General features: G+C 46.7%; 2 protein-coding genes across 3 annotated transcripts in view; one reads left to right on the forward strand and one right to left on the reverse strand.

The window, feature by feature from the left end:
- snx13 (sorting nexin 13) overlaps positions 1–23,399 on the forward strand; it is a 30,372-nt gene extending 6,973 nt beyond the window's left edge. Inside the window, exons 8-25 of one of the 2 annotated variants that reach the window (XM_079570539.1) lie at positions 2,262–2,350; positions 2,472–2,555; positions 3,063–3,201; positions 5,597–5,685; positions 5,889–5,988; positions 9,188–9,378; positions 9,878–9,982; positions 11,059–11,229; positions 11,298–11,367; positions 15,146–15,297; positions 16,119–16,226; positions 16,997–17,107; positions 17,787–17,948; positions 18,925–18,996; positions 19,163–19,308; positions 19,382–19,450; positions 19,524–19,636; positions 23,127–23,399. In XM_079570539.1, coding sequence (XP_079426665.1) covers positions 2,262–2,350; positions 2,472–2,555; positions 3,063–3,201; positions 5,597–5,685; positions 5,889–5,988; positions 9,188–9,378; positions 9,878–9,982; positions 11,059–11,229; positions 11,298–11,367; positions 15,146–15,297; positions 16,119–16,226; positions 16,997–17,107; positions 17,787–17,948; positions 18,925–18,996; positions 19,163–19,308; positions 19,382–19,450; positions 19,524–19,636; positions 23,127–23,362 — 2,207 coding nt within the window. In that variant the 3' untranslated portion in view covers positions 23,363–23,399. The remainder of the gene's footprint in view (positions 1–2,261; positions 2,351–2,471; positions 2,556–3,062; positions 3,202–5,596; positions 5,686–5,888; positions 5,989–9,187; positions 9,379–9,877; positions 9,983–11,058; positions 11,230–11,297; positions 11,368–15,145; positions 15,298–16,118; positions 16,227–16,996; positions 17,108–17,786; positions 17,949–18,924; positions 18,997–19,162; positions 19,309–19,381; positions 19,451–19,523; positions 19,637–23,126) is intronic. The other variant, XM_079570540.1, reaches the window with a different exon arrangement.
- A 1,383-nt stretch (positions 23,400–24,782) lies between these two features.
- Positions 24,783–25,246, reverse strand: LOC306974037 (distal membrane-arm assembly complex protein 1-like). The gene is made up of 2 exons (XM_079571149.1): positions 24,957–25,246; positions 24,783–24,898 (listed from the first exon to the last, which is right to left on the reverse strand). The coding sequence occupies exons 1-2, from the start codon at positions 25,150–25,152 to the stop codon at positions 24,834–24,836; spliced, it is 261 nt and encodes an 86-aa protein (XP_079427275.1). The 5' UTR covers positions 25,153–25,246; the 3' UTR covers positions 24,783–24,833.
- Between the last annotated feature and the right edge of the window lie 142 nt (positions 25,247–25,388).

Raw genomic sequence — 25,388 nt, forward strand, 5'->3', positions numbered from 1 at the left:
TGCTTCAAGCAACACACATAGTGCTTACAGCTTTTTGCAGATATTTAGTTGGTTTATGTTGATGTCAATCTTACATTTTGTAATACTAACGACTTATAAAAGTTTCCCGTAGTTTATCTTCTGGATTGAACTGTCAGGACACTGGTGCCAGGATCAGCGTGTGTAGTCCTGTATTAGGGACGCTCTGACAAATGTTTCTGCCTGTGGGGTGGAGCTTTGTTTGTGCTGACTCCACAGCACTAAGAATACTCACTGTGAAGATTCAGAGAGTGCATAAACATGTGCGAGTGGCTTAAAGCAGCACTAAGTAACTTGTTTACCTTAATAAATCCATTCGTAGTACCCCTGGGGGTACAGTGCCTCTCGAAAGTATTCCTACACCTTGAACTTTTGCACATTTTGTCATGTTTTGTCACCCTAAACATAAAGATTTTATTTTTATTTTTTTACTGAACGTTCACACACAAGTAACAGACAACTGTGAAGTGAAAGTGAAATGATACATGATTCTGTTATTTTTCAAAAAATAGAAAACCAAAAAGTGGGGCGTGCATAAGTATTCATACAGCATGAATGAATACTTTGTGGAACCCCCTTTTGCTGCAATAACAGCAGCAAGTCTTTGGGGGTTTGACTCTACAAGATTTGCACATGTAGAGACTGACATTTTAGCCCATTCCTCTTTACAAAACAACTCAAGCTCTGTCACATTAGAAGGAGAGCGTTTGTGAACAGCAGTTTTCAGATTATTCCACAGATTTTCAATAGGATTTAGGTCAGGACTTTGACTGGGCCATTCTAACACATTAATATGTTTTTATTGAACCATTCCATTGTAGATTTATCTTTGTGTTTAGGGTCATTGTCCTGCTGGAAGATGAATCTCCGCCCCAGCCTCAGTTCTCTTGCTGACTCCAGCAGGTTTTCCTCCAAAATGTCTCTGTATTTGGCTCCATCCATCTTCAACTATTCTTACAATCTCCCCAGTCACTGCTGAGGAAAAGCAGCCCCACAGCATGATGCTCCCCCCCGTATATTTGACACTGGGGATGGTGCACTCAGGACGATGAGCAGTGTTAGGTTTGCTCCATACATAACGTTTTGCATCTGGGCCAAAAAGTTACATTTTTGTCTCATCTGACCAAAGCTCCTTCTTCCACATGGAGCTGTGTCCTCCATATGACTTCTAGCAAACTTCAAACGGGATTTTTTATGGCCTCCTTTCAATAATGGCTTTCTTCTTCCACTCGTTCATGAAGGCCAGATTTGTGTAGATACGACTTATAGTTGTCCCATGTACAGATTCCCCCAGCTCAGGGGCAGGACTTCACAGCTTCTCCAGAGTTATCTTGGGGCACTTGGTTGTATATCTTACCAGTGCTCTCCTTGTTTGATCTAATATTTTAGATGGGCGACCGTGTCTTGGTAAGTTGGCAGTGGTGCTTTACTCTTTCCATTTCTGAATGATGGATTGAACATTGCCCCGGGAGATGTTTAAATCTTGGGAAATCTTTGTATAACTTAATGCTTTAAACTTCTACAGAACTTTATCCCTGACCTCTCTGGTGCTCCTTGGCCTTCATGATGTTGTTTAGTGACCAACACACTCCGACCACAGCTCTGAGGGCCTAAAAGAACAGCTGAAATTATACTGAGAGTAGATTACACACAGGTGGCCTCTATTTAACCGTTAGGCCAAGGTGTGAACATTCTGGAGTCATTAGGAATGTTTTAAAGGCAATTTAATACACTCAGAAAATGCTGTATGAATACTTATGCACGCCCCACTTTTCTATTTTTTGAAAAATAACGGACTCATGTATCATATCGCTTTCACTTCACAGTTGTCTGTTACTTGTGTGTGAACGTTCAGTAAAAAAAAAAAAAAAATCTTTATGTTTAGGGTTGTAAACATGACAAAATGTGCAAAAGTTCAAGGTGTATGAATACTTTCGAGAGGCACTGTAATACAAGTGTTAATGTGCTCCAACCTGGAGTAATGCCAGCGCTGACCGCCTGGTTCAGTGTGACTGGGTAATGCCAGCGCTGACCGCCTGGTTCAGTGTGACTGGGTAATGCCAGGGCTGACCGCCTGGTTCAATGTGACTGGGTAATGCCAGGGCTGACCGCCTGGTTCAGTGTGACTGGGTAATGCCAGGGCTGATCGCCTGGTTCAGTGTGACTGGGTAATGCCAGGGCTGATCGCCTGGTTCAATGTGACTGGGTAATGCCAGGGCTAACCACCTCTCTGCTTGTGTCAGGTTTCCTGCGGGACTTGTGCGAGTTACTTCTGTATCTATTACTACCTCCTGGAGATTTCCACAACAAGAATATGCGATACTTCCTCAGGGTAAGTCCCTCCCTGTGTGTTCTCCTGTTAATGATCAGCTCCTGTGTTGGTGTGGCATCTCCTTGGATCATGTGACGCACACAAGCGGTCGGGTGACGCGTGTGAAATGTGCTGTGTGCAGGAGGTTCTGGCCTGTGGAGTCCTGCTCCCTCTGATTAACCAGCTCAGTGACCCAGATTACATCAATCAGTTTGTCATCTGGATGGTAAGGCTGTCCTGCTCCGCATGCCCCTCACAACAACTGCATTCCCAAAATCACTATTTCAATGCTCACAAATTGCACATTGCAAAGTTATTCTGGCCAGTGATTCACAATACACAAATGAGAGTTTATATTCCAAACGCTGTGCAGTCTGTTCCATATAATGTCAACTTAAGAATGCACCAATTGCACAAGGATCGGGTGTCTACTTCATACCACGTAACATTTTCTCCAGATACCTTTTTACTCTTACTTGAGTAAATATTTGGGCCAATACTTTTTACTTAGGCCAATTATTTCCAAGTAACATAACTCTTGCTTATGTAAGAGTTACTTGTGTAAGAGTTATGTTACCCACCTCTGGTTTGAAAACATACTCTACAAACCAAATTGCAGTACTTTCCATAAAAATTGCTATAGTTTTTGGTGCAGCCCTCACGCTGAGGGTCCCGTCGCTCCCTCACGTCCCTCTGTGAGAGCTGACAGACTTAAGAGTGGTGCTCTGTTCAGATCCGGGACTCCAGCTGTAACTACGAGGCCTTCATGAACATCCTGAAGCTGAGCGACCGAGTGTCCGAGCTGGAGGCCGTGAAGGACAAAGTGCTGGAGGAGCTGCAGTACCTGCGCTCCCTGGACACGGCCGGTGACGGTGGGTCTCTCCTCGCCCGTGCACTCACATACTTCCTGTTCTCACAGTGACAAAGCTAATACTTTTGGTTCTGCGTGCAGCTTGCTCCACTGTGTATTTGGCCGACTCGATGTGTCATTGTAATAAGATTTAAAGCCACGGTCCAGCAGTAAAGCAAAGTGCTGTAGTGCCCCCAGTGGTTAGAATATGTACAGCTCCATCGCTCTGAGTCCTGTCACTGAATCAGGCCAATGCTGTGCTGCTTTTGGGGTGTTTTGGTGCAAAACAGTGACACAAGTTGTCCTGAAGTATTTCTGTTAACAGCAATATATATTTACTCAGTATCGCTACCCAAATGAGTAGGGGAGAGTGCGGCAAGTTGAGCCACTTTTTTCTTTGGTGGTTATTGTCTAAAAACAGTAGAATATACATAACATGTTGTATTTACAAACATTTAACAGTTAATTATTTTAAAGATAATGATAACGGTCTTCGATGAATAAACTTTACCCCAGGCGTGGGGTCAGTTGAACCGGGTCTGGGGGTTAGTTGAACCACCAGATTAAGAAGAAGAAGATCTTTATTTCTATTGCGCCTTTCACAGACATGGTCACAAAGCGCTTTACATGAGACAGTTGTACATTCACTCCATACTCGGTGGTGTAAACTACGTTTGTAGCTTCAGTTTCCCCTGGGGGAGACTGTCAGAAGCGCTTTCGCGACTACACACGTCTGCGCCAACGGACCCTCTGACCACCACCATACATTCACTCACACACATCATTCATCCTGGCCTATTGTGCATGTTTTTAGTGGTAGGGGAAACCGGAGAACCCGGAGGAAACCTACGCAGACACGGGGAGAACACGCACACTCCACACAGAAAGGCCCCATGCTCTAACTCTAGGGAATCGAACTCGGACCTTCTAGCTGTGAAGCGAGAGCACTAACCGCTGCGCTACCTATAAGCTGTAATTTAACTTTTTGCAACCCAATGGCTGTACGGGTGGTTAGCGTGACCCTTTTCACTCCTTTAGGGTCTGTCAGCAGAGAAAACCGACCAGAAACTCTAAAAACAATTGACCCTGGAGCCACTGTGATGGAAACTGATAACGGCACACTAACCAGTCATGGGTCACTAAAAGCTCAAGTATGCGCCAAGTGAAAGGGATTCCATAATGCACCTTTTAAAGATGAAATTTACACCAAAAATCATCAATCGTATTTTTTTTTTTTTCATTTTAATGTTTTCCATTAGCAATCGTATGCAAAAATATTGTCATAACATATATTTTTCTTTTCATATGCATTATCTACAGAGTATGCAATTTTGTCTCTAAAAAATGCAAATAATTTAAAGGGACTATACGGAGTTTAAAAATGTTCAAATTAAGTATTTTCCTCTCCCTACTTGTTCCAGCCATGTCCTAAGGAGTAACTGCCTCTAAAATCCTACGCTGTCACTCAAAAAGTTTTTAATTTGGGTCCGAAGTGTCGTCATGCACGAGCTTAATGTAGAAGGTGCAGTTACACGTATGACCTGAGGTGGCAGTAGTGAGTATAAAATGACCAACTTGCATCTAGCCCCTTCAAAGGTACTATAGGGAGTTTTAAAATGTTAAAGTTATGTATTTTCCTCCCCCTACATGCTCCAGCCATGTCCTAGTGCAGGGGTAGGCAAGTTTGTGTCTTGGAGGGCCGATTTTCTTCATTGCCAAAACACAGAGGGCCGAAACTCACAATTGTACCCCAAAGTAAAGTACCTTTTTTCTACAAATATAAGTTTTACACATATTATATGATCTAATAGGGTGTTTTGCTGGGAAATGTGAAAATATTGACAGTATTTTCCACATTGTAGAGTCCTTTTCATGTATTTAGTGTCTGATTTATGAATACACGTTTCTTCAAAATTCTCTTGGGGGGCAAAGGTTTTATACTGGAGGGCCGAATTTGGCCCCCTGGCCTGACGTTGCTTACCCCTGTCCTAGTGTGTAGCTCAGACCTGTTCACCACAACTGCCTCTAAAATCGTGCACTGTCACTCAAAAAGGTGTCACTTCGGGTCCGAATTGCCGTCATGCAAGAGCTTAATATATGACCTGAGATGGCAATAGTGAGTATAAAATGGCCAACTTGCATCCAGCCCCTTTAAGGGTAATATTTATTTTTAATTTGCTCCTCTCTATTAAACCCAGAAACACAAAAAACTATGCAAAAACGAATTGCATAATTGTAAATGTAGTTTGTCAGTGATTTCATTTTGTTCTTGCAGCTCAACATCTTGTGAAGTATGAATGAGCCTTTAGTCCTCACATTAGAACTGCCCTGTGCTAAACACTGGGGAAACTCTCCAGGCTCAGTCGAGTTTTTCCAAGGATAAAACCGTGCCCCTCATCTTCTCTCCTGTCCCATAGACATCAACGTCATAAAGAACCAAATCAACAGCCTGCTGTTTGTGAAGAAAGTGTGCGAGGGTCGTATCCAGAGGCTGCAGTCTGGAAAGGTGAGCCCAATCCCACTGTAAAGCTAAGCACATGCGTGCTGAACACATTCTCATCTTCAAAAGTATGCCGTTCATCAGAGCATCGCCATACAGTTGTATGTCCACCATGTTTTCTATGCCACATTTCCACTGGGGATTGGCTCACTGTTGTGACTGACTCTTGCTGATATGTCTTCACCTTTCCTCTGTCCTGCCCTTTGAAGGAAGTGGATGCCGTGAAGCTGGCGGCCAACTTTGGAAAGCTGTGTGTCATCCCCCTGGAGCACATCCTCGTCCACAACATCGCGCTGCAGTTCTTCATGGGTAATCAATGTTTAAAGACTAAAAGCCTCATACTGTCCATCAACATTAACTGTAGTGAGTTAGCACTATACCTGATTTTTTTCTAGCAGTGGAACAAATTTTGGTTTGTCCCCCTTTAGTATATTGTAAACTCAGACATTTGTGGGAAAGCAATCTAATTACATCAATTTAATGAACTTGCAGGTGACTTTTCTTGCTTTTCAGTAACAGTGACCCTGAAAAGTGAAGTTGTGAAATGTGTTGATTAAAGCAGGACTAAGTAACGTGTTTACCTTAATAAAGCCTTCCCGTAGTCCCTCTGGGGATACAAGTGTTAATGGAATGATTGGAGGGTCTTTCATCTCCCCCTGGTGTCTCTGGCCAGAAAACCACAATTGCAACTTGACTGCCACCGGACCGGAGCCACCAATACACACTAATGGAATCACAAAGAAGAAGCTAACATGCTAAAGAGCAAAGCTAGCTGTGGGCTAACGTCACTTTAAACAGTATTTACAGCCAAGTTTGAGTGAAAAAAAATATTCCATTGTGTAATTGGATGTACAATATCCCTCTGTCCCTTTGTGTTTTCTGTCAGCGTAGTATTTACTCTCCAAGACAATTAATAGAGTTAAAAAATCGCAACATGCTACAACCCAAGAATTGGGATTTTACAAATATGTTGGGAAAATTAATGATTTAGTGGCTTCCACATTTATTGTTTGTAATTAAAAAAATCCGGTATAGGGCCTTTAGTAACACTTGGAGCGACAGAGAACCAAAGTGCACTGTCATGATGCACCAATATAAGTAGTGAGGGATTATGCCAAATCGACTTTTTAGAGCTTTGAACCCTCCAGGTCACTAATGCTACTGCAGTATTAGTACTACTTGGTCCCAGTGGCGGCGTATCCAATGCCCCCCTCTGTCTCATGTAAAGCGCTTTGTGACTATATGTCTGTGAAAGGCGCTATATAAATAAAGATCTTCTTCTTCTTCTTCTTCTCTGTTTACCATGAGCTCCTCCTGTGGCCCCACTTCACCAGGAAATGATTTCCTCACCACCTGATCAATTGCAAAACCTATCCTTCCATCACAGAGTACTGACAAGCAAAAATATAGGCCAAAGCTTTAGACAGCAACATGCTGCAGAAGGGGAGAGGGAGGGGCTTGTTGAACAAGTTGTTTTAAATCAATACAGCATTTTCTATTCAACAAAATGTAAGACGGTGGTCCAACTATACTTGAGAGGATTACCCAGTACCTGCAAAAAGCACAATAGCCTTCTTTGACATGTTCAAATCTGCACTAGATCGACCAGAACAAGATGCTTTAAGGGAAAAAGCAGGTGAAAATTCTGCAAATAGAAGCTTAAACCTACAGGGCTGTAGGACCACTCAGATCCTCGTCATATTGTTAAGTGTAGAGCCAAGCTGTTATAATCATATTTTATTTGCATCTAAGGGAGAGGTGTAACCTAAAATAATATTGTTTTTGTTTGCTCCAGTGATGTAACCTGCTCTAATATTAGTCTGCAGCCTTAAATGGAGTATGCCTCATCTAATAACAACGTGAAGTCACAGCCAGATCAACACCCAAATATGGCTGATCCAGTGCAGTAAGCTGACAAATGTGTCAAGCACAGCCAGAAACTACACTAGAGCCACAGAAAGGTCAAAACTGTGTGACTTAACACTTCCACGCCTTGAACAAATATGAAAACAATTTGAGACACGACCTGAAGCCCCACAGTTGTCACAAAAGACTCTGTAGTCTTTTATGAGTGCAGATTATGCTGTTAGATGTTCAGTTTGTGACACATCCAGGTCACTACTATAGGATTTGGTATACTGCCAATGAATACACCTTTAGACACCACGCCTCCCGCTCCCCGCAGGGAGCCAGTGGAATGAGGATAAAAAGAACAGGGAGCCAGTGGAATGAGGATAAAAGAACAGGGAGCCAGTGGAATGAGGATAAAAAGAACAGGGAGCCAGTGGAATGAGGATAAAGGAACAGGGAGCCAGTGGAATGAGGATAAAGGAACAGGGAGCCAGTGGAATGAGGATAAAAAGAACAGGGAGCCAGTGGAATGAGGATAAAAACTCACTGCCATAGGCTCTGGTGGAGTTGTTGTGTCTTATATTTTCCCGCTGTCCAAAAAGTCCAAAGAAACATTATCCTCGTAGAGATATTTAAATAATCCAGAAATGAAAATGAGCCTGTAAACGCTCTGAGTGTGTGGTTTTAAAAAAAATTTTTTGTACAAAATACAATTTACACTATCCCTCGATGGAAGATATCATGGACACATTTAAAAAACATAGTTTGCATGAGAGCAGCTCTTTTGCTCTCATTGTACATAGGTTCAAATGGGAAATTTCCAGAACAGCACAGGACAAACAAACATTCCTCAAACATGCGTGACAAGTCCTGCAAGTCCTAACTACTGAAAAAACACCCTAGCCAGCTTAAAGGGATATATCAGGATTTATTTCCTACTTATCCAGAGTGTTGCTGATTTCTGGAAATATGTTTTTTCATGTAATTCATGCAGTTTGTATATTTGAAGAGTTTCGTTGCTAGGCTAGTGCAAGGCTAGCGCATTTCTATGGTATCAGCTAGCCTGCATTAAAAACAGTCTGACCCGCGCCTGAGGCATATCGCTTACGTATAACGCCAGACTAACCATATAAATGTCTCTGTCCATGGAATAATTTTAACCATTTTGCATTTAAAATAACTTATATTTGAGCAGCATCAGCTTCGTGGTTGTATAAGCTACACAGCGGCGGAGTGATCTGCTAGAAAATAGTCCCTCAAAATGTGATCATTCATGTGATGCAGGTCAGTTATATTCCAAAATGTTTTCTATCAACACAGACATGTATATGGTTAGTCTGGTGTTATAAGTGATTTGCCTCAGGTGCTCTGTGGAGCGGGTCACACTGTTTTCAATGCAGGCTAGCTGATACCATAGAAATGCACTAGCCTTGCACTAGCCTAGACTCTTCAAATATAAGGACGGCATGAATTACATAAAAAAATATCTCCAGAAATCAACACTCTGGATAACTAGGAAATGAGGCCCTATGTCAAAAATCCTGAAATATCCCTTTAAAGGGACATTTTACATAGTACGTCACCTTTGGAAACACAAAGAACGTTTGGAGGCTCTTCCAGCTCATAGCTCTGTGCGTGCTTGTGTGTGTGTGTCCAGACTTCATGCAGGCGGCGGGGGCCCAGGCTGAGCTCTTCTTCTGGCTCACGGTGGAGGGCTACAGGGTGACTGCGCAGCAGCAGCTAGAGGCCATGCAGTGGAGTAAAGACGGGAAGAAGCAGCCCGCCACCACCAAGGGCCTGCTGAGGGCGGCCGCGCTGGGCGTCTACGAGCAGTACCTGTCCGACAAGGCACGTTCATGTCCACTGGGGCTGCAACGTCAGAGGACAAGCGATCATTTTCATCCTTTTAGATGACGCAAAGTCCCTGAGATTTACACACATTTGCTAAACCAGCCTAAACACGTAGGAACTTCATTCAAAATGAAACATTTCTTTGATTTTTACCTTGGGAAGTCCAACAAACCTCGGGCTCCGTTTTTAGTTTTTCCCAGTGGGTGCCCAGTTAAAAGACCGATCACCAAAAACAAATAGACAAGGCACGATCATAGCCCGGATACACAACCCTGTTACCGTGGCAATGTTTGGATGTGTTTTGTGCAAAGTTTAGAGTCATTTCTGGATTCTGAAATGTTTACATTTAGTGGAACATACTGTTTAGAAATAAAATAAAAAATTCTATATAATAAAATAAAATATTGTACGACATATGTCCGACAGTTAAGGAATGCAGCAGGCTAATGAATGATGCAGCGTCCACACACCGGTTTGACATGCGTGTGCTCCACAGGCCTCGCCCAGGGTGCAGGTGGATGAAATGGCCATCGACAAACTCGGAGAGAAGCTGCAGAAAGACGACCCCACCCCAGAGATCTTTGACGACATCCAGAGGAAGGTAACGCGTTGGTATAGCGCCGCTTTACGCTGTATGATTTCAACACAAATTTTCATTGCGCGGTCATTTTTAAGACCGATTTCAACTCTTTGGTGCAAAGTGCGGCGGGTTACAGGAGATCAGCTGCTCATGATCAACCTAAGTATGACTGTACGATATTCGTCCGGCGTTGTGGGGCCACACACCACTGAAACACAGCTGCAGGATTATTTAGTTTCTCATGTTGATTGATCTTGATTTTTGATTCTATTGTATTTTTTCATAATAGAAATAAATACACGCAGCTCAGGCTCGCCATGTATACGGCTAGAGCGACGTTGTGTTGAGTTGGACTCGACTGCCCACACTGTGGCTCATTATAATGTCTGCCATTCAAAAGTTTGGGAATAACATTAATGACCTTGTCATTCAGATATGAGAGTAATTTGCCAACTGCTTTTGTGTCTGAAGTGAAAACATGTCTCAAACCGCAACATAAGTCAGTGAACGTCAACCTACTCCAGTTGAGTGTGCAGATCCACTCCGTTTACTGTTGTAAATGTATTGTTTTTTATGCTGCTCAAATAAAATAAAATAAATTAAAAATACTTAACAACTCCCTTAACAACATTGACATACACATAAACATTGATGTGCTTGTTTGAACTTTAGCCAGTTTGTCTCTAGTTCCCCTATCAACTGCAAACATGCACAATAGGCAAATATTAGGTGATGAAATATACTTCAACAAGATGAAATATATCGCACAATTACAGAGGTCTTCATCTCACTGACAGTGTCACATTTAAATGAAACAGCATCTTCACTTTTAAAGAAAAAATAGACTAAAGTTTAGTTTTCGTCATAATTTTCCATCCTAATTTAGTTCCATTTTAGCTTTATGCTAGTCGTTAGGTACTAATTAAGGATTATTTTAGTCTGGTCTTGACACAGTTTGATCTAGTGTCAAATCTAATATGCCAAAGGTAGAACGACACAATGTAATCTCCCGATGTCTCTTGTAAATGCTGGTCCGTGGTGACTTTCTGTTGAGATGAATCCTGTTGCCGAGCTCATCCCTGTTTTTTGTTGGGCAGGTGTACGACATGATGCTCCGTGACGAGCGCTACTACCCGTCCTTCAAGCACAGCCCGCTGTACGTGCGCATGCTGGCCGAGCTGGACATGCTGAAGGAGCCCAGCTACAGAGGCTCGGACGACGGCGAGGGCGAGTCCTTCAACGGCTCCCCCACCGGCAGCCTCAACCTGGTACGTCCGGCATTTGGGCCGCAGAGTGGTGAAGGAGCGGCACTCAAAACAACTGTGTTCTGTTTCAGTCTTTGGACGAGCTGTCCAACTCCTGCCACGATGAGACTATGCATCTCCACGCCTTCATCTCGGACACAGGTGCCCTCACACACAGACAAACATAAACGCTCATGTGGACGTTTTCTGTTTGTCATTCTCCTCCAGCCATCGTTTTCTCACTGCACCGTTTCATCACCGTCATTTCCTTTTTTGTCTTTTCTGTTTTTCCTCTCATTTTTTCTGCTTCTCGGCTGCTTATGGCTCTCCCCACATGCATTTCTGTCTCCTGACCCCACACATTGTCTCCCGTCTCCTCCCCCGATCTCCTGACCCCTCCCTCTGTCTCTTGTCTCCTCCCTCTGTCTCCTCTCTCCTCCCTCTGTCTCCTCTCTCTTCTCCCTCTGTCTCCTCTCTCTTCTCCCTCTGTCTCCTCTCTCCTCCCTCTGTCTCCTCTCTCTTCTCCCTCTGTCTCCTCTCTCTTCTCCCTCTGTCTCCTCTCTCCTCCCTCTGTCTCCTCTCTCTCCTCCCTCTGTCTCCTCTCTCTTCTCCCTCTGTCTCCTCTCTCCTCCCTCTGTCTCCTCTCTCCTCCCTCTGTCTCCTCTCTCCTCCCTCTGTCTCCTCTCTCCTCCCTCTGTCTCCTCTCTCCTCCCTGTCTCCTCTCTCCTCCCTCTGTCTCCTCTCTCCTCCCTGTCTCCTCTCTCCTCCCTCTGTCTCCTCTCTCCTCCCTCTGTCTCCTCTCTCCTCCCTCTGTCTCCTCCCTGTCTCCTCTCTCCTCCCTCTGTCTCCTCTCTCCTCCCTGTCTCCTCTCTCCTCCCTCTGTCTCCTCTCTCCTCCCTCTGTCTCCTCTCTCCTCCCTCTGTCTCCTCTCTCCTCCCTCTGTCTCCTCCCTGTCTCCTCTCTTCTCCCTCTGTCTCCTCTCTCCTCCCTCTGTCTCCTCTCTCCTCCCTCTGTCTCCTCTCTCTTCCCTCTCTCCTCCCTCTGTCTCCTCTCTCTTCCCTCTGTCTCCTCTCTTCTCCCTCTGTCTCCTCTCTTCTCCCTCTGTCTCCTCTCTTCTCCCTCTGTCTCCTCTCTCCTCCCTCTGTCTCCTCCCTGTCTCCTCTCTCCTACCTCTGTCTCCTCTCTCCTCCCTCTGTCTCCTCTCACCTCCCTCTGTCTCCTCTCTCCTCCCTCTGTGTCCTCCCTGTCTCCTCTCTCCTCCCTCTGTCTCCTCTCTCCTCCCTGTCTCCTCTCTCCTCCCTCTGTCTCCTCTCTCCTCCCTCTGTCTCCTCTCTCCTCCCTCTGTCTCCTCTCTCCTCCCTCTGTCTCCTCTCTCCTCCCTCTGTCTCCTCTCTCCTCCCTCTGTCTCCTCTCTCCTCCCTCTGTCTCCTCTCTCTTCCCTCTGTCTCCTCTCTCCTCCCTCTGTCTCCTCTCTCCTCCCTCTGTCTCCTCTCTCCTCCCTCTGTCTCCTCTCTCCTCCCTGTCTCCTCTCTCCTCCCTGTCTCCTCTCTCCTCCCTCTGTCTCCTCTCTCCTCCCTCTGTCTCCTCTCTCCTCCCTGTCTCCTCTCTCCTCCCTCTGTCTCCTCTCTCCTCCCTCTGTCTCCTCTCTCTTCCCTCTGTCTCCTCTCTCCTCCCTCTGTCTCCTCTCTCCTCCCTCTGTCTCCTCTCTCCTCCCTCTGTCTCCTCTCTCCTCCCTCTGTCTCCTCTCTCTTCCCTCTGTCTCCTCTCTCCTCCCTCTGTCTCCTCTCTCCTCCCTCTGTCTCCTCCCTCCTCCCTCTGTCTCCTCTCTCCTCCCTCTGTCTCCTCTCTCCTCCCTCTGTCTCCTCTCTCCTCCCTCTGTCTCCTCTCTCCTCCCTCTGTCTCCTCTCACCTTCCTCCCTGTCTCCTCTCTCCTCCCTCTGTCTGTCTCCTCTCTCCTCCCTCTGTCTGTCTCCTCTCTCCTCCCTCTGTCTCCTCCCTGTCTCCTCTCTCCTCCCTCTGTCTCCTCTCTCCTCCCTCTGTCTCCTCTCTCCTCCCTCTGTCTCCTCTCTCTTCCCTCTGTCTCCTCTCTCCTCCCTCTGTCTCCTCTCTCCTCCCTCTGTCTCCTCCCTCCTCCCTCTGTCTCCTCTCTCCTCCCTCTGTCTCCTCTCTCCTCCCTCTGTCTCCTCTCTCCTCCCTCTGTCTCCTCTCACCTTCCTCCCTGTCTCCTCTCTCCTCCCTGTCTCCTCTCTCCTCCCTCTGTCTGTCTCCTCTCACCTCCCTCTGTCTCCTCCCTGTCTCCTCTCTCCTCCCTCTGTCTCCTCTCACCTTCCTCCCTGTCTCCTCTCTCCTCCCTGTCTCCTCTCTCCTCCCTCTGTCTGTCTCCTCTCTCCTCCCTCTGTCTCCTCCCTGTCTCCTCTCTCCTCCCTCTGTCTCCTCTCTCCTCCCTCTGTCTCCTCTCTCCTCCCTCTGTCTGTCTCCTCTCTCCTCCCTCTGTCTGTCTCCTCTCTCCTCCCTCTGTCTCCTCTCTCCTCCCTCTGTCTCCTCTCTCCTCCCTCTGTCTCCTCTCTCCTCCCTCTGTCTCCTCTCTCCTCCCTCTGTCTCCTCTCTCCTCCCTCTGTCTCCTGTCTCCTCCCTCTGTCTCCTCCCTGTCTCCTCTCTCCTCCCTCTGTCTCCTCTCTCCTCCCTCTGTCTCCTCTCTCCTCCCTCTGTCTCCTCTCCTCCCTCTGTCTCCTCTCTCCTCCCTCTGTCTCCTCTCTCCTCCCTCTGTCTCCTCTCTCCTCCCTCTGTCTCCTCTCTCCTCCCTCTGTCTCCTCTCTCCTCCCTGTCTCCTCTCTCCTCCCTCTGTCTCCTCTCTCCTCTCTGTCTCCTCTCTCCTCCCTCTGTCTCCTCTCTCCTCTCTGTCTCCTCTCTCCTCCCTCTGTCTCCTCTCTCCTCCCTCTGTCTCCTCTCTCCTCCCTCTGTCTCCTCTCTCCTCCCTCTGTCTCCTCTCTCCTCCCTCTGTCTCCTCTCTCCTCCCTCTGTCTCCTCTCTCCTCCCTCTGTCTCCTCTCTCCTCCCTGTCTCCTCTCTCCTCCCTCTGTCTCCTCTCTCCTCTCTGTCTCCTCTCTCCTCCCTCTGTCTCCTCTCTCCTCCCTCTGTCTCCTCTCTCCTCCCTCTGTCTCCTCTCTCCTCTCTGTCTCCTCTCTCCTCCCTCTGTCTCCTCTCTCCTCCCTCTGTCTCCTCTCTCCTCCCTCTGTCTCCTCTCCTCCCTCTGTCTCCTCTCTCCTCCCTCTGTCTCCTCTCTCCTCCCTCTGTCTCCTCTCTCCTCCCTCTGTCTCCTCTCTCCTCCCTCTGTCTCCTCTCTCCTCCCTGTCTCCTCTCTCCTCCCTCTGTCTCCTCTCTCCTCTCTGTCTCCTCTCTCCTCCCTCTGTCTCCTCTCTCCTCCCTCTGTCTCCTCTCTCCTCCCTCTGTCTCCTCTCTCCTCTCTGTCTCCTCTCTCCTCCCTCTGTCTCCTCTCTCCTCCCTCTGTCTCCTCTCTCCTCTCTGTCTCCTCTCTCCTCCCTCTGTCTCCTCTCTCCTCCCTCTGTCTCCTCTCTCCTCCCTCTGTCTCCTCTCTCCTCCCTGTCTCCTCTCTCCTCCCTCTGTCTCCTCTCTCCTCCCTCTGTCTCCTCTCTCCTCCCTCTGTCTCCTCTCTCCTCCCTCTGTCTCCTCTCTCCTCCCTCTGTCTCCTCTCTCCTCCCTCTGTCTCCTCTCTCCTCCCTCTGTCTCCTCTCTCCTCCCTGTCTCCTCTCTCCTCCCTCTGTCTCCTCTCCTCTCCTCTCTCCTCCCTCTGTCTCCTCTCTCCTCCCTCTGTCTCCTCCCTGTCTCCTCTCTCCTCCCTCCACGTGCATGCGTACTGGTGTGTGTCTGTATTGAGGCTACAGTAGCTGATGCTCTTGTCCCGGGCCTCTGGGCTGCTGCAGGGGTGTGTAATGACCACGGAAAGACCTACGCGCTGTACGCCATCACCGTCTTCAGGCGCAACATGGACGGCAGCGAGGACTGCTGGAAGACATACCGCCGCTACTCCGACTTCCACGACTTCCACATGAGGATCACCGAGCAGGTAGCAAATGTATGAAAGGCCAGCCCTGCTCCACATCACTTTCCTAAATCTACATTCTGCTTAATCCACTTTTTAGAGTGCTGGGACAAACATAATGATTTTGTTTGATCATCCTGTGATTTGTTGAATTCACCGGTCTCTAACTCAGACCCTGTATGAGGAGTGGGCGGGGCTTGTGTCAGACACAGCGCTGCGTTAAACAGAACAGACCTAAACTATAGACTTTCAAAACAATATAATATTAAAATATATATATTAAATAAGTAAAATTGCACACAACTTATCTACTGACCACAACTTTGAGGACGCCGTTCTCCACCGCTCAGACTCTTGTCGCCTGGACAGAATGAGGACGCACGGAGGACGGTCTTGTCACAGTCTAAACCCTGATTGGCTAACTCACAATCTCCAAATATGAGGTTAACTTTTAATTTCACTTTATATTGCGCCCGAAATTGCTTCAGAAATCCACAATATCCAAAGGTTTTGTGGAAGTTGAAACGGGGCTTAACTTGTCTGAACTGTCTAGTCAAAAGTAATGTAATAATATAATTGCTGGACAAAAGTGGGCACTGCACAGTCAATGTTCAGAAAGGGTTTTGATGTCTCATTTTCGTGTAAAAGCAGATGGATCATGGAGCGAGGACGTGAGTGCTGCGTTTTCCAAGAGACTATTGCCATGTAAACAGTCTCGTACTACTTCAGTTGAATAAACCACTTTTCTATTTCAAAACTGACACTTTTATTTTACTATGAGCTATAGTAATATAATAACAGACGCAATCATCATTAGCAGGAAAATGGACCAGTGCTATTTTTTGTTTGTCCAGTTTGAAAATCTATCATCGATCCTCCGACTGCCGGGCAAAAAGACCTTCAACAACATGGACCGGGAATTCTTGGAGAAGAGAAAAAAAGACCTGAACTCATACTTGCAGGTTTGTCCATGCGCTATTGTTACAAGCACTGAGTAGTTCTGCCATGGGCTCTGTGTTCGCTATTTAATGAACACATTTTGTTTTCAAGACCACATTTATTCAATTACAAACGATGAAAGAGGGAGCCGCTAAATGATGACGTTAGCTGTGGTCCAAACTCTTTCCTAACATGCTTGACTTGACAAATTTACAGGCACATTTCACAACTTTAGGGTCACTTTTCAGGGTCACTTTCACAGAAATGCTAGAAAACCAGCCTGCCAGTTCATGAAATTGATACGATGCGTTACACTAAAGTAGGGCTGAAACAACTAATCGATTAATCGACAACTAATCGATTACTAAAAAAGTTGTCAACTATTTCAGTAATCGATTAATCGTTTTCTAGTAAACACAGACTAAAATAGAGCAAAAAAGACATGACAATTATGTATTTTGGATGAACCTACTTTGTTTTTAAAGTTAGGGTCTGTAGTGTTTTGTACATTATAAATTTCATTAATATCTGTCTTTGTCTCGTCCAATCAGAAAGCAGAATTAGCACAAAGAGCCTCCTACAAATGTTTACTTTTAGTTTACTCCATCAACATGTCCTCAAGCGGCGCCACTTTAGCTTTATGTGATAAAAAAAATGAAGAAATACAATTTCCATGCACCTTTCACAGCCAAGCGATTAATTGATTAATCGTAAAAATAATCGGTAGATTGATCGATTACCAAAATAATCGTTAGTTGCAGCCCTACACTAAAGGAGTGTTTTGTGTTGACAGTTGCTGCTGAACCCGGAGATGGTGAAGGCCTGTCCCTCTCTCATCCCTTATGTCTATGACTTTCTGGAAAATAAAGCCTACAACAAGGGAAAGGGAGAATTTGCACGGAAGGTAATGAACATACTCTCACACGTTTCCACCACAGGTCGGTCTTCCTCAGGGCATACACATTTTAAAATTGGCCACATACACATTTTAAAAAGGCCTTGACTAATCACAGGAGGTGGTCACATGACCATCCTTTTAAGGATAAAGTATACCACAATATTCACAAAATGTACAAATACACAGCACAAAGAGAAGATGAGCACGAGGTGACTGATGAAGTAAAACACACTAGCCTTCTAAATGTGAGTACCTCTCATATAAAAACCTCACTGAATATAGACAATAGGCAAGATAATAAAGTCACATCAAAGACCTGGAAAAGCCTGTAGCATTAAAGAGCATAACCCCCACATATAACAAACTACAATAGAGGAACTGCAAAGTAAATAAACATCTCAGCTCTTATCCACATCGCCACAGACATCTATAAACTCACTCCTGTCATTGCCAGCTTTAAATCCATCAAACGAGTCGTCAAATAATGAAATACAGTATATCCGTAAAATCCACTTTTGTGTCAGGCTGCACTTTGTACACAACACATTTGATTGTGGAAAGGCGGGGTTTTGTGGTCAAGCCTCAAACCGATGCATTGGAAGAGAACGGATCGTTGTTGAGTAGTATGTAATGATGCTTTCATGTGGTATATTGTGTACATGTGCTTTATGTTTGTGCCCTTTAGATCGACACCTTTGTCAATCCTCTGCGGAGCTCCATGAGGAACGTGTCTAATGCGGTGAAAGCGCTGCCTGACAGTTTGGCTGAAGGCATGAACAAAGTGTCAGACAACATGGGCCGCATGTCGGAACGCCTGGGCCAAGACATTAAGCACTCCATCCTTAAGGTACAGGCATCTCCCCCAGCACAAGGCCTGTAGTGATGATCAATACCACACTTTGTGGAATCATCAATGCTTAAAGGGCAAACGGAACCTAACTTTGACAGATCAGTCTGATACTATGCTCTTGTGGGGATGTTTTAGTACAAAACAGTCAATCAGTGTTTCCCAAAACTGGTGTATGCAGTGACATTTTTGGGGGGAAAAACAACACTATTTCCATGGTGTGAGTCTTGTTGAAGAAATTAAACTATGGCCCTGTCCCAATACTCACACTTCCACTAACTCCACAGCAAGTCACTTTTCTCTGTTTGTACTATTGCCCTGGCCCCAACCTTGAAGAGCACCCGTCGATAACATTCTTAAACCTACTAAGTGGACCTGATGCGCTCACACGTCTGTCTATCGTCATAATGTGTTCATTCCTAAATGAATGCCTTTAGTGAAAATCTACAATGGAAATAGTCTTGAAATATGACAAAAATCAATATATAATAAATTGTTCCAAACGGTGCTGTATATTAATTACAATGTGATAAAAACTGTGGTTGATGCGCTCACTCTGAACGTAAAGCCGAGCCTCAGAGCCGACCTTGGGACACCAGGCTGAGGCTGTGAATGCGCCCCCGACCGAAGCCGATATATATAATATATAATAATGCCGATATCTCCTAAACCAAAAGTGATGACTCCCCATTTTTTTTGTATTGGAAAGACCTATTTTATATATTTTATGTTGCAGACTTAATTTGGAATCTGCGCAAGCTTCCTCCTGAATAAATGCCCGTCATACAGCGCCAACTGCTGTCTTTACTATGTGACAAAACGAGGGCAGAGCCAGATCCTTCCAACAGATTGGAGACTGATTTGCAAGAGTCTCTCGTTCGATCTGAGACTTGCATGCCAAATATAGTTGACTTTAGGAATTAAATATAATTATCTTAAACCTTCTTGTACTGACGGCCTGTGGTGTACTCTGCAGGTGCCTCCACTGCTGCCGAAGCCTGAGCTGGACCCGGAGCACTGCCGCGTCTCGGCTCAGCTGGACGATAATGTGAGTAACTGTATTAGACGGACAGACTCCGTCATAGCGACAGAGAGAACATTGGACATTTCTTCTACACCTTAGATAGAACCCAAACATAGCTGCCTGAAAGGTGGTGAACAGGAGCCAGTGTTTGTGTCTGCCTGTACTGAAGACTTCTCTCCTGTGAACACAGGTGGACGACAACATCCCGCTGAGGGTCATGCTGCTGCTCATGGACGAGGTGTTTGACCTGAAGGAGAAGAACCAGTGGCTGCGCAGGAACATTAAGAACCTGCTGCAGCAGCTCATCAGAGCCACGTACGGAGACACCATCAACAGGTCAGCACCTCCTCACACTGCCCCGTGTGCTTAAGCCTAGACTCAAACTTTATCCTCTTCTTTTGGACTGTAGGAAAATAGTCGATCACGTGGACTTCATGACCTCGCCCGAACAAGTGGCCGACTATGTGAAGAAATTTAGGTAAAATATTTATATCATGAAACATTGACTGTTCCGTTGAGTGTGGCGTGCTCTAAGATTGGCTCTGACACAGGGACTCGTACTGGCCCAACGGGATCCTGGCAGAGACGCCTCCTCGCAGGGACAAGAGCGTCCAGATGAGGACTCGAGTGGCGGCCAAAACCAGTCTGCTAGGCATCATGCCAGGTACGGGCCGCGAAACCTACACATCCTGTCAGGGCCTCCTCCCTGTGAGTGAGTGCTCCTGTCAGGGCCTCCTCCCTGTGAGTGAGTGCTCCTGTCAAGGCCTCCTCCCTGTGAGTGAGTGCTCCTGTCAGGGCCTCCTCCCTGTGAGTGAGTGAGTGCTCCTGTCAAGGCCTCCTCCCTGTGAGTGAGTGCTCCTGTCAGGGCCTCCTCCCTGTGAGTGAGTGCTCCTGTCAGGACCTCCTCTGTGTGAGTGAGTGCTCCTGTCAGGGCCTCCTCCGTGTGAGTGAGTGCTCCTGTCAGGACCTCCTCCGTGTGAGTGAGTGCTCCTGTCAGGACCTCCTCCGTGTGAGTGAGTGCTCCTGTCAGGGCCTCCTCCCTGTGAGTGAGTGCTCCTGTCAGGGCCTCCTCCCTGTGAGTGAGTGCTCCTGTCGGGGCCTCCTCCGTGTGAGTGAGTGCTCCTGTCGGGGCCTCCTCCCTGTGAGTGAGTGCTCCTGTCGGGGCCTCCTCCCTGTGAGTGAGTGCTCCTGTCAGGGCCTCCTCCCTGTGAGTGAGTGCTCCTGTCAGGGCCTCCTCCCTGTGAGTGAGTGCTCCTGTCAGGACCTCCTCTGTGTGAGTGAGTGCTCCTGTCAGGACCTCCTCCCTGTGAGTGAGTGCTCCTGTCAGGACCTCCTCCCTGTGAGTGAGTGCTCCTGTCGGGGCCTCCTCCCTGTGAGTGAGTGCTCCTGTCAGGGCCTCCTCCGTGTGAGTGAGTGCTCCTGTCAGGACCTCCTCCCTGTGAGTGAGTGCTCCTGTCGGGGCCTCCTCCCTGTGAGTGAGTGCTCCTGTCGGGGCCTCCTCCGTGTGAGTGAGTGCTCCTGTCGGGGCCTCCTCCCTGTGAGTGAGTGCTCCTGTCGGGGCCTCCTCCCTGTGAGTGAGTGCTCCTGTCAGGGCCTCCTCCCTGTGAGTGAGTGCTCCTGTCGGGGCCTCCTCCGTGTGAGTGAGTGCTCCTGTCAGGACCTCCTCTGTGTGAGTGAGTGCTCCTGTCAGGGCCTCCTCCCTGTGAGTGAGTGCTCCTGTCGGGGCCTCCTCCCTGTGAGTGAGTGCTCCTGTCGGGGCCTCCTCCCTGTGAGTGAGTGCTCCTGTCAGGGCCTCCTCCCTGTGAGTGAGTGCCGTGTCCCGTATAAACAGTACTTGTACACCTATCTACAGTTGTGCTCAGAATGTACACTGGCAGATTTGTTGACTATATTTCAAAGATGAATGATGACACACAAGGTTTTCTTCGCTTCAGACAACCACTGAGTTTATTCTTTTCAAATCATAATGACAAATGGTTTCTGAGGAAATAGCAAAAAGAATTGTCAAAGGATCTGCAAGAAAAGGCAGTTGACCTGTATAAAACAGGAAAGGGATATTAAAAAAGATATCCAAGGCCCATAAAATGCCAATCAGCAGTGTTTAAACTCTGATTAAGAAGTGGGCAAATTAGGGATTCTGTTGTTGTGTATGATGTAATAAAAAAAACAAGAGATAACATCAGCTGAATTACAGAACTCTCTGAAAAAAGTGGTGTGGCGCTTTCAAGATACACAAAATGGAGGCACTTGAAGAAACATGGGCTGCATGGTCAAGTTGCCAGAAGAAAGCCATTACTTCGCGAATGCCACAAAGTATCCACTTTCAATATGCCAAACAGCACAGAGACAAGCCTCAACATTTCTGAAACAATGTCATTTGGAATGATGAAACCAAAATGGGACTTTTTGGCCACAACCATAAACGTCAACAAGGCCTGTGATGAGCGGTGCACCATTCCTACAGTGAAACACGGAGGTGGATCACTGATGTTTAGGGGACGTGTGAGCTTCAGGAAACTTCAGAATAGATTTCAAGATGTATGCAGCGTGTTACTAAAGAATACTGGACGAAAAGTGTCATCAGCCTGGAAGCTGCACATGGGACACACTTGAACATTCCAACATGACAACGATCCAAAGCACAAGGCCATGTCGACCTCTCATTGGCTCCAGCAGAATAAAGTTAAGGTCCCGTTAGAGGTCATCTCAGCCTCCTCTCAAGCAACGTGCAGTTCATGTAAGACAGCCCAGGAATTTACAGGAACTGGAGGCTTTTTGCCAACAAGAATTGACCGCTTTACCATCCGAGGAAATAAAGAGGCCCATCCACAACTACCACAAAAGAATCAGTCAAAGTTTATTTCTAGAACACGTCGACAGACCAAAGGGCATTACATAGAAACACAGGTAAAAAGCTTTGTGTTTAAAATGAGATAAAATATAAAAACACCGGCACACAAATAAAATAGATCAGTGTTAGGTGTTCTGGAAGAGCTGTCTAAATAAGTGAGTCTTTAGCCTGGACTTGAACAGTGGCAGGTCAGTGATGACTCGCAGCACAGCTGGGAGTGAGTTCCACAGTTTTGGCCCTGCAACGGCAAAAGCACGATCGCCCCAATGCCTGGACCGAAACCTGGGCACATCCAAAACCATCTGAGAAGAGGCGCGCAGGGCTCTGCATTGGCGTTTTAAACGTTTCAAACTCGATCCGATAACGTACTGGAGCCAGTGGAGGGAGGAGAGGATTGGGGATTGTGAGAGCGTCTGGGTGTGTTTGTCAAAAGGCGGTCAGCTGCGTTTTGCACCAACTGAAGGCGATGCAGTGAGGACTGCTTGATACCAAAATAGAGTGCGTTACAGTAGTCGATGGATGAACTGATGAAAGCATGTATGGCCTTTTCCAGGTCACCATGGGATATAAAAGGTTTGACCTTTGCTAAAAGTCGCAGCTGAAAAAAAAATGAATTTGACCACAGCATTGACTTGTTTGCTCACTGTCAAACACTACACCTAGATTTTTGACAGACTGACTGATTGGGCAGCTCAGAGGGTTAATGGACAGGACATTGTGCAGGACATTTAGAGCCAAAAATAATGCACTCACTTTTACTTTCATTTAAATGTAAGACGTTGTGGGACAGCCATTTTTTCAAGTCCGACAGGCGGTTAGGGAGGGGATCAACGGCAGAACCAGTGTTGGGAAGCATGGGCAGGTGAAGCTGTAGATCGTCTGCACAGATGGGAGGATAAGTTGTGCTCCGCAATAGTGGACCCAAGTGGCAGCATATACAGGCTGAAAAGGACCGGGCCAAGGATGGACCTCTGTGGCACCCCAGAGGATAGCGGAGCTAGAGAGCAGGAGTGGCCGTCTTCCTTGACCACAAAGGTCCTGCCCATCATCCAAGCTGTCATTGATGTTAAAGGGACAATACACAGTATTAAGAACTGGGGCATGTAAACTTTTGATCAGCTTCATATTGGTACTTTTTGTCATTATGATTTAAAAACAATCTTTTTTTTTCTTTTTCTTTTTTTACCATAACTGGCTTCACACGACCACAAACTGATTATTTTGTGTGTGTTATTATCTGAAAAATAGTAAAATGTATGTAAACTTTTGAGCACAACTGTACATGATACCATTTGTGTTTCAGATGAGCTGAAGCACATCATCGGGGCAGACACCACGAGGAAGGGCATCCTGCGGGTCTTTGACATGTTCCAGTACCAGCCCATGAATCGTCGCCTCGTCTACGTCCTTCTGGAGGGCTTTCTAGAAACCATGTTTCCCCAGTACAAGTTCCCCGAGCTTTTTGTGAAGCTGCACTCTCGCTCACCACGCATCCTCAGATATAGCCAGAAACTCAAGTCCTGCACTGCCAAGAGGTGACAGGAGCAGCCCCCCCACTGTGACAGGAGCAGCCTCCCCTCTGTGACAGGAGCAGCCCCCCCTCTGTGACAGGAGCAGCCCTTGCTGACACAGCAGCAGCCCCCTCCCTCTGACACGATTATTAAATTCCCCTTTCTGTGTGGACTTGTTGCGTTTGTGTGCGGCTCAGCGCTGTGCTTCGCCCCCTGGTGGACCTCTGTGACACTGCCGCCCTTTGCCTTACCTTCAGCTCCTGGTCACACACTCCCCACAGTGGAACCTTCAGTCTCTTCCACACCGAGCCCGGCAGGAGCGCAGAGCGACCGTTCAAACTCCGCTCTTCCTGAGTGTCCCATGTCTCACATCCGAGTCATTGACTATACCTGTGTGTGTGTGAGAGAGTGTGAGTGTGCGCGCATGTGTGTGTGCGCGTGGGTGGGTGAGTGTGGGAGGGCACCAGTGTGAAAGACACAGCTGAATGTGCGTATTTTAATCACTTTTACTCATGTATGTTACTTTGTGCAATATTTTTCTAAACGAACGCATTGCATGTGCATTTTAAAGTCTATTTTAATAGAGCCCCTCTCCTTAAACGCGGTTTTATCTGACATTGACATTCCGACTGACAGATGTGCTTTAGTTGCTGCTGTTTTGGTGTTCAGGGGCTGCAGACAGTAAGTGAAGAATGTCCAGCCGGACTTTACCCGCGAACACTTGACCGCAGACGGCAGTTGTACATGTGTGTGTACAGTATGTGTTAGTGTGCCTACATGTACTGTCAACTCTATTTTCTTATTTCGTTAACCAAAAAGCTTTCATGATGTCAAAACATCATTGTATGCGACTGAACCGACTCTTGTGTGTGTTTTGCATCATGCTTCTGATGACTGTGACAATATCACACTAATAAAGTTGATAGTGAGCCGCTGTGTGGCTAAACCTGACCCTCTGTGTTCCACAAACGGCTGAAGCGACATCACCGGGACAAGTGCTGCCTCTGACCCCGGACCGCACGCTCGGACACACCAAAAAGTTACAGCAGTTAAAGGCGTTCCAGAAATATTAATATTGTCTCATTTTGTATTTTAAAACAGTATATTTATGTAAATTACAACAAATAAACAAGTCATATAAATAATATTTTAAATGTTTTGACCCATAGAGTAAAAGCACTTGCATTGTGATGTTCCCAGGTTTGCACTGATCTGAAAAGTTTGTGAACCTCTGATCTAAACTTGGATTCATTTGAAGTTGGACCTGTACATTTGGGAAAACACTGGAAGTAGTACAGCCTATAAACTTTAATTTGTCAACAATCCCATGGATGTAAATGGCTCATTTCCGCCCCCTTCTGGTGTGTGCGGATTCCTACAGAACACACTCTAGCAAATGGAACTTTCTTAATTGTGTCAAAAATGGGGAATAATCACTTTATTGTCAGAATAAACAACAGTCCTCGTTTTTACAATATTCATGTACAATCCAAAAGTCTTCAGTTCTTCTTCTCAGCTTTTCCCACCGGGTCTGCGATGATGACCAAGCCCCACGCGGCGATGCCTGTAAGAGCGTCCGGTCAGTCGGGTCACAACATTAGGCATGACTGTGTTTGACTCACTCAGAGCGAAGGTGATCTGGGCCACTGTTCCCATTGACGTGATGCCGCCTTTGCGCATCACCTTACGGGCTTCGTTGAACACGTACGCCCCGGACGCAAGGAGGGCACTGCCGGAGAGGAGGCGGCAGCTCCAGCAGCCCCCGAACAGCGGCTTGCGCTGCGGCTCCGGGCCCGGCGGTGGGGCTGCTCCTGACATGGTGCTACTCCTCTGGACACTACGGCAAGAGGAGCATTAATAAACATGCAGATGTATCTATGTTAGCATTTAGCTGCCCATGCTTAGCCCGTGTCCTCTGCATAGAACGGTGTTTATATCTGACACATCCGCCTTTAGCTTGTGTGCTGTGCATAGCGCCACCTGCTGCTGCGGAGGAACAGCGCGGTGTTGAGACAGGGACACAGACATAATAAAGAGGCAGGGGGCGAAGGTCG

Source organism: Gobius niger (assembly GCF_951799975.1).
Source record: "Gobius niger genome assembly, chromosome: 14".
Taxonomy (NCBI): domain Eukaryota; kingdom Metazoa; phylum Chordata; class Actinopteri; order Gobiiformes; family Gobiidae; genus Gobius; species Gobius niger.

Coding starts and splice junctions, on each gene's coding strand:
- LOC306974037 (XM_079571149.1), bottom strand. CDS start 25,152: ATGTCAGGAGCAGCCCCACCGCCGGGCCCGGAGCCGCAGCGCAAGCCG. Junction 24,899..24,956: donor CCAGATCACCTTCGCTCTGA/GTGAGTCAAACA, acceptor ACGCTCTTACAG/GCATCGCCGCGTGGGGCTTG.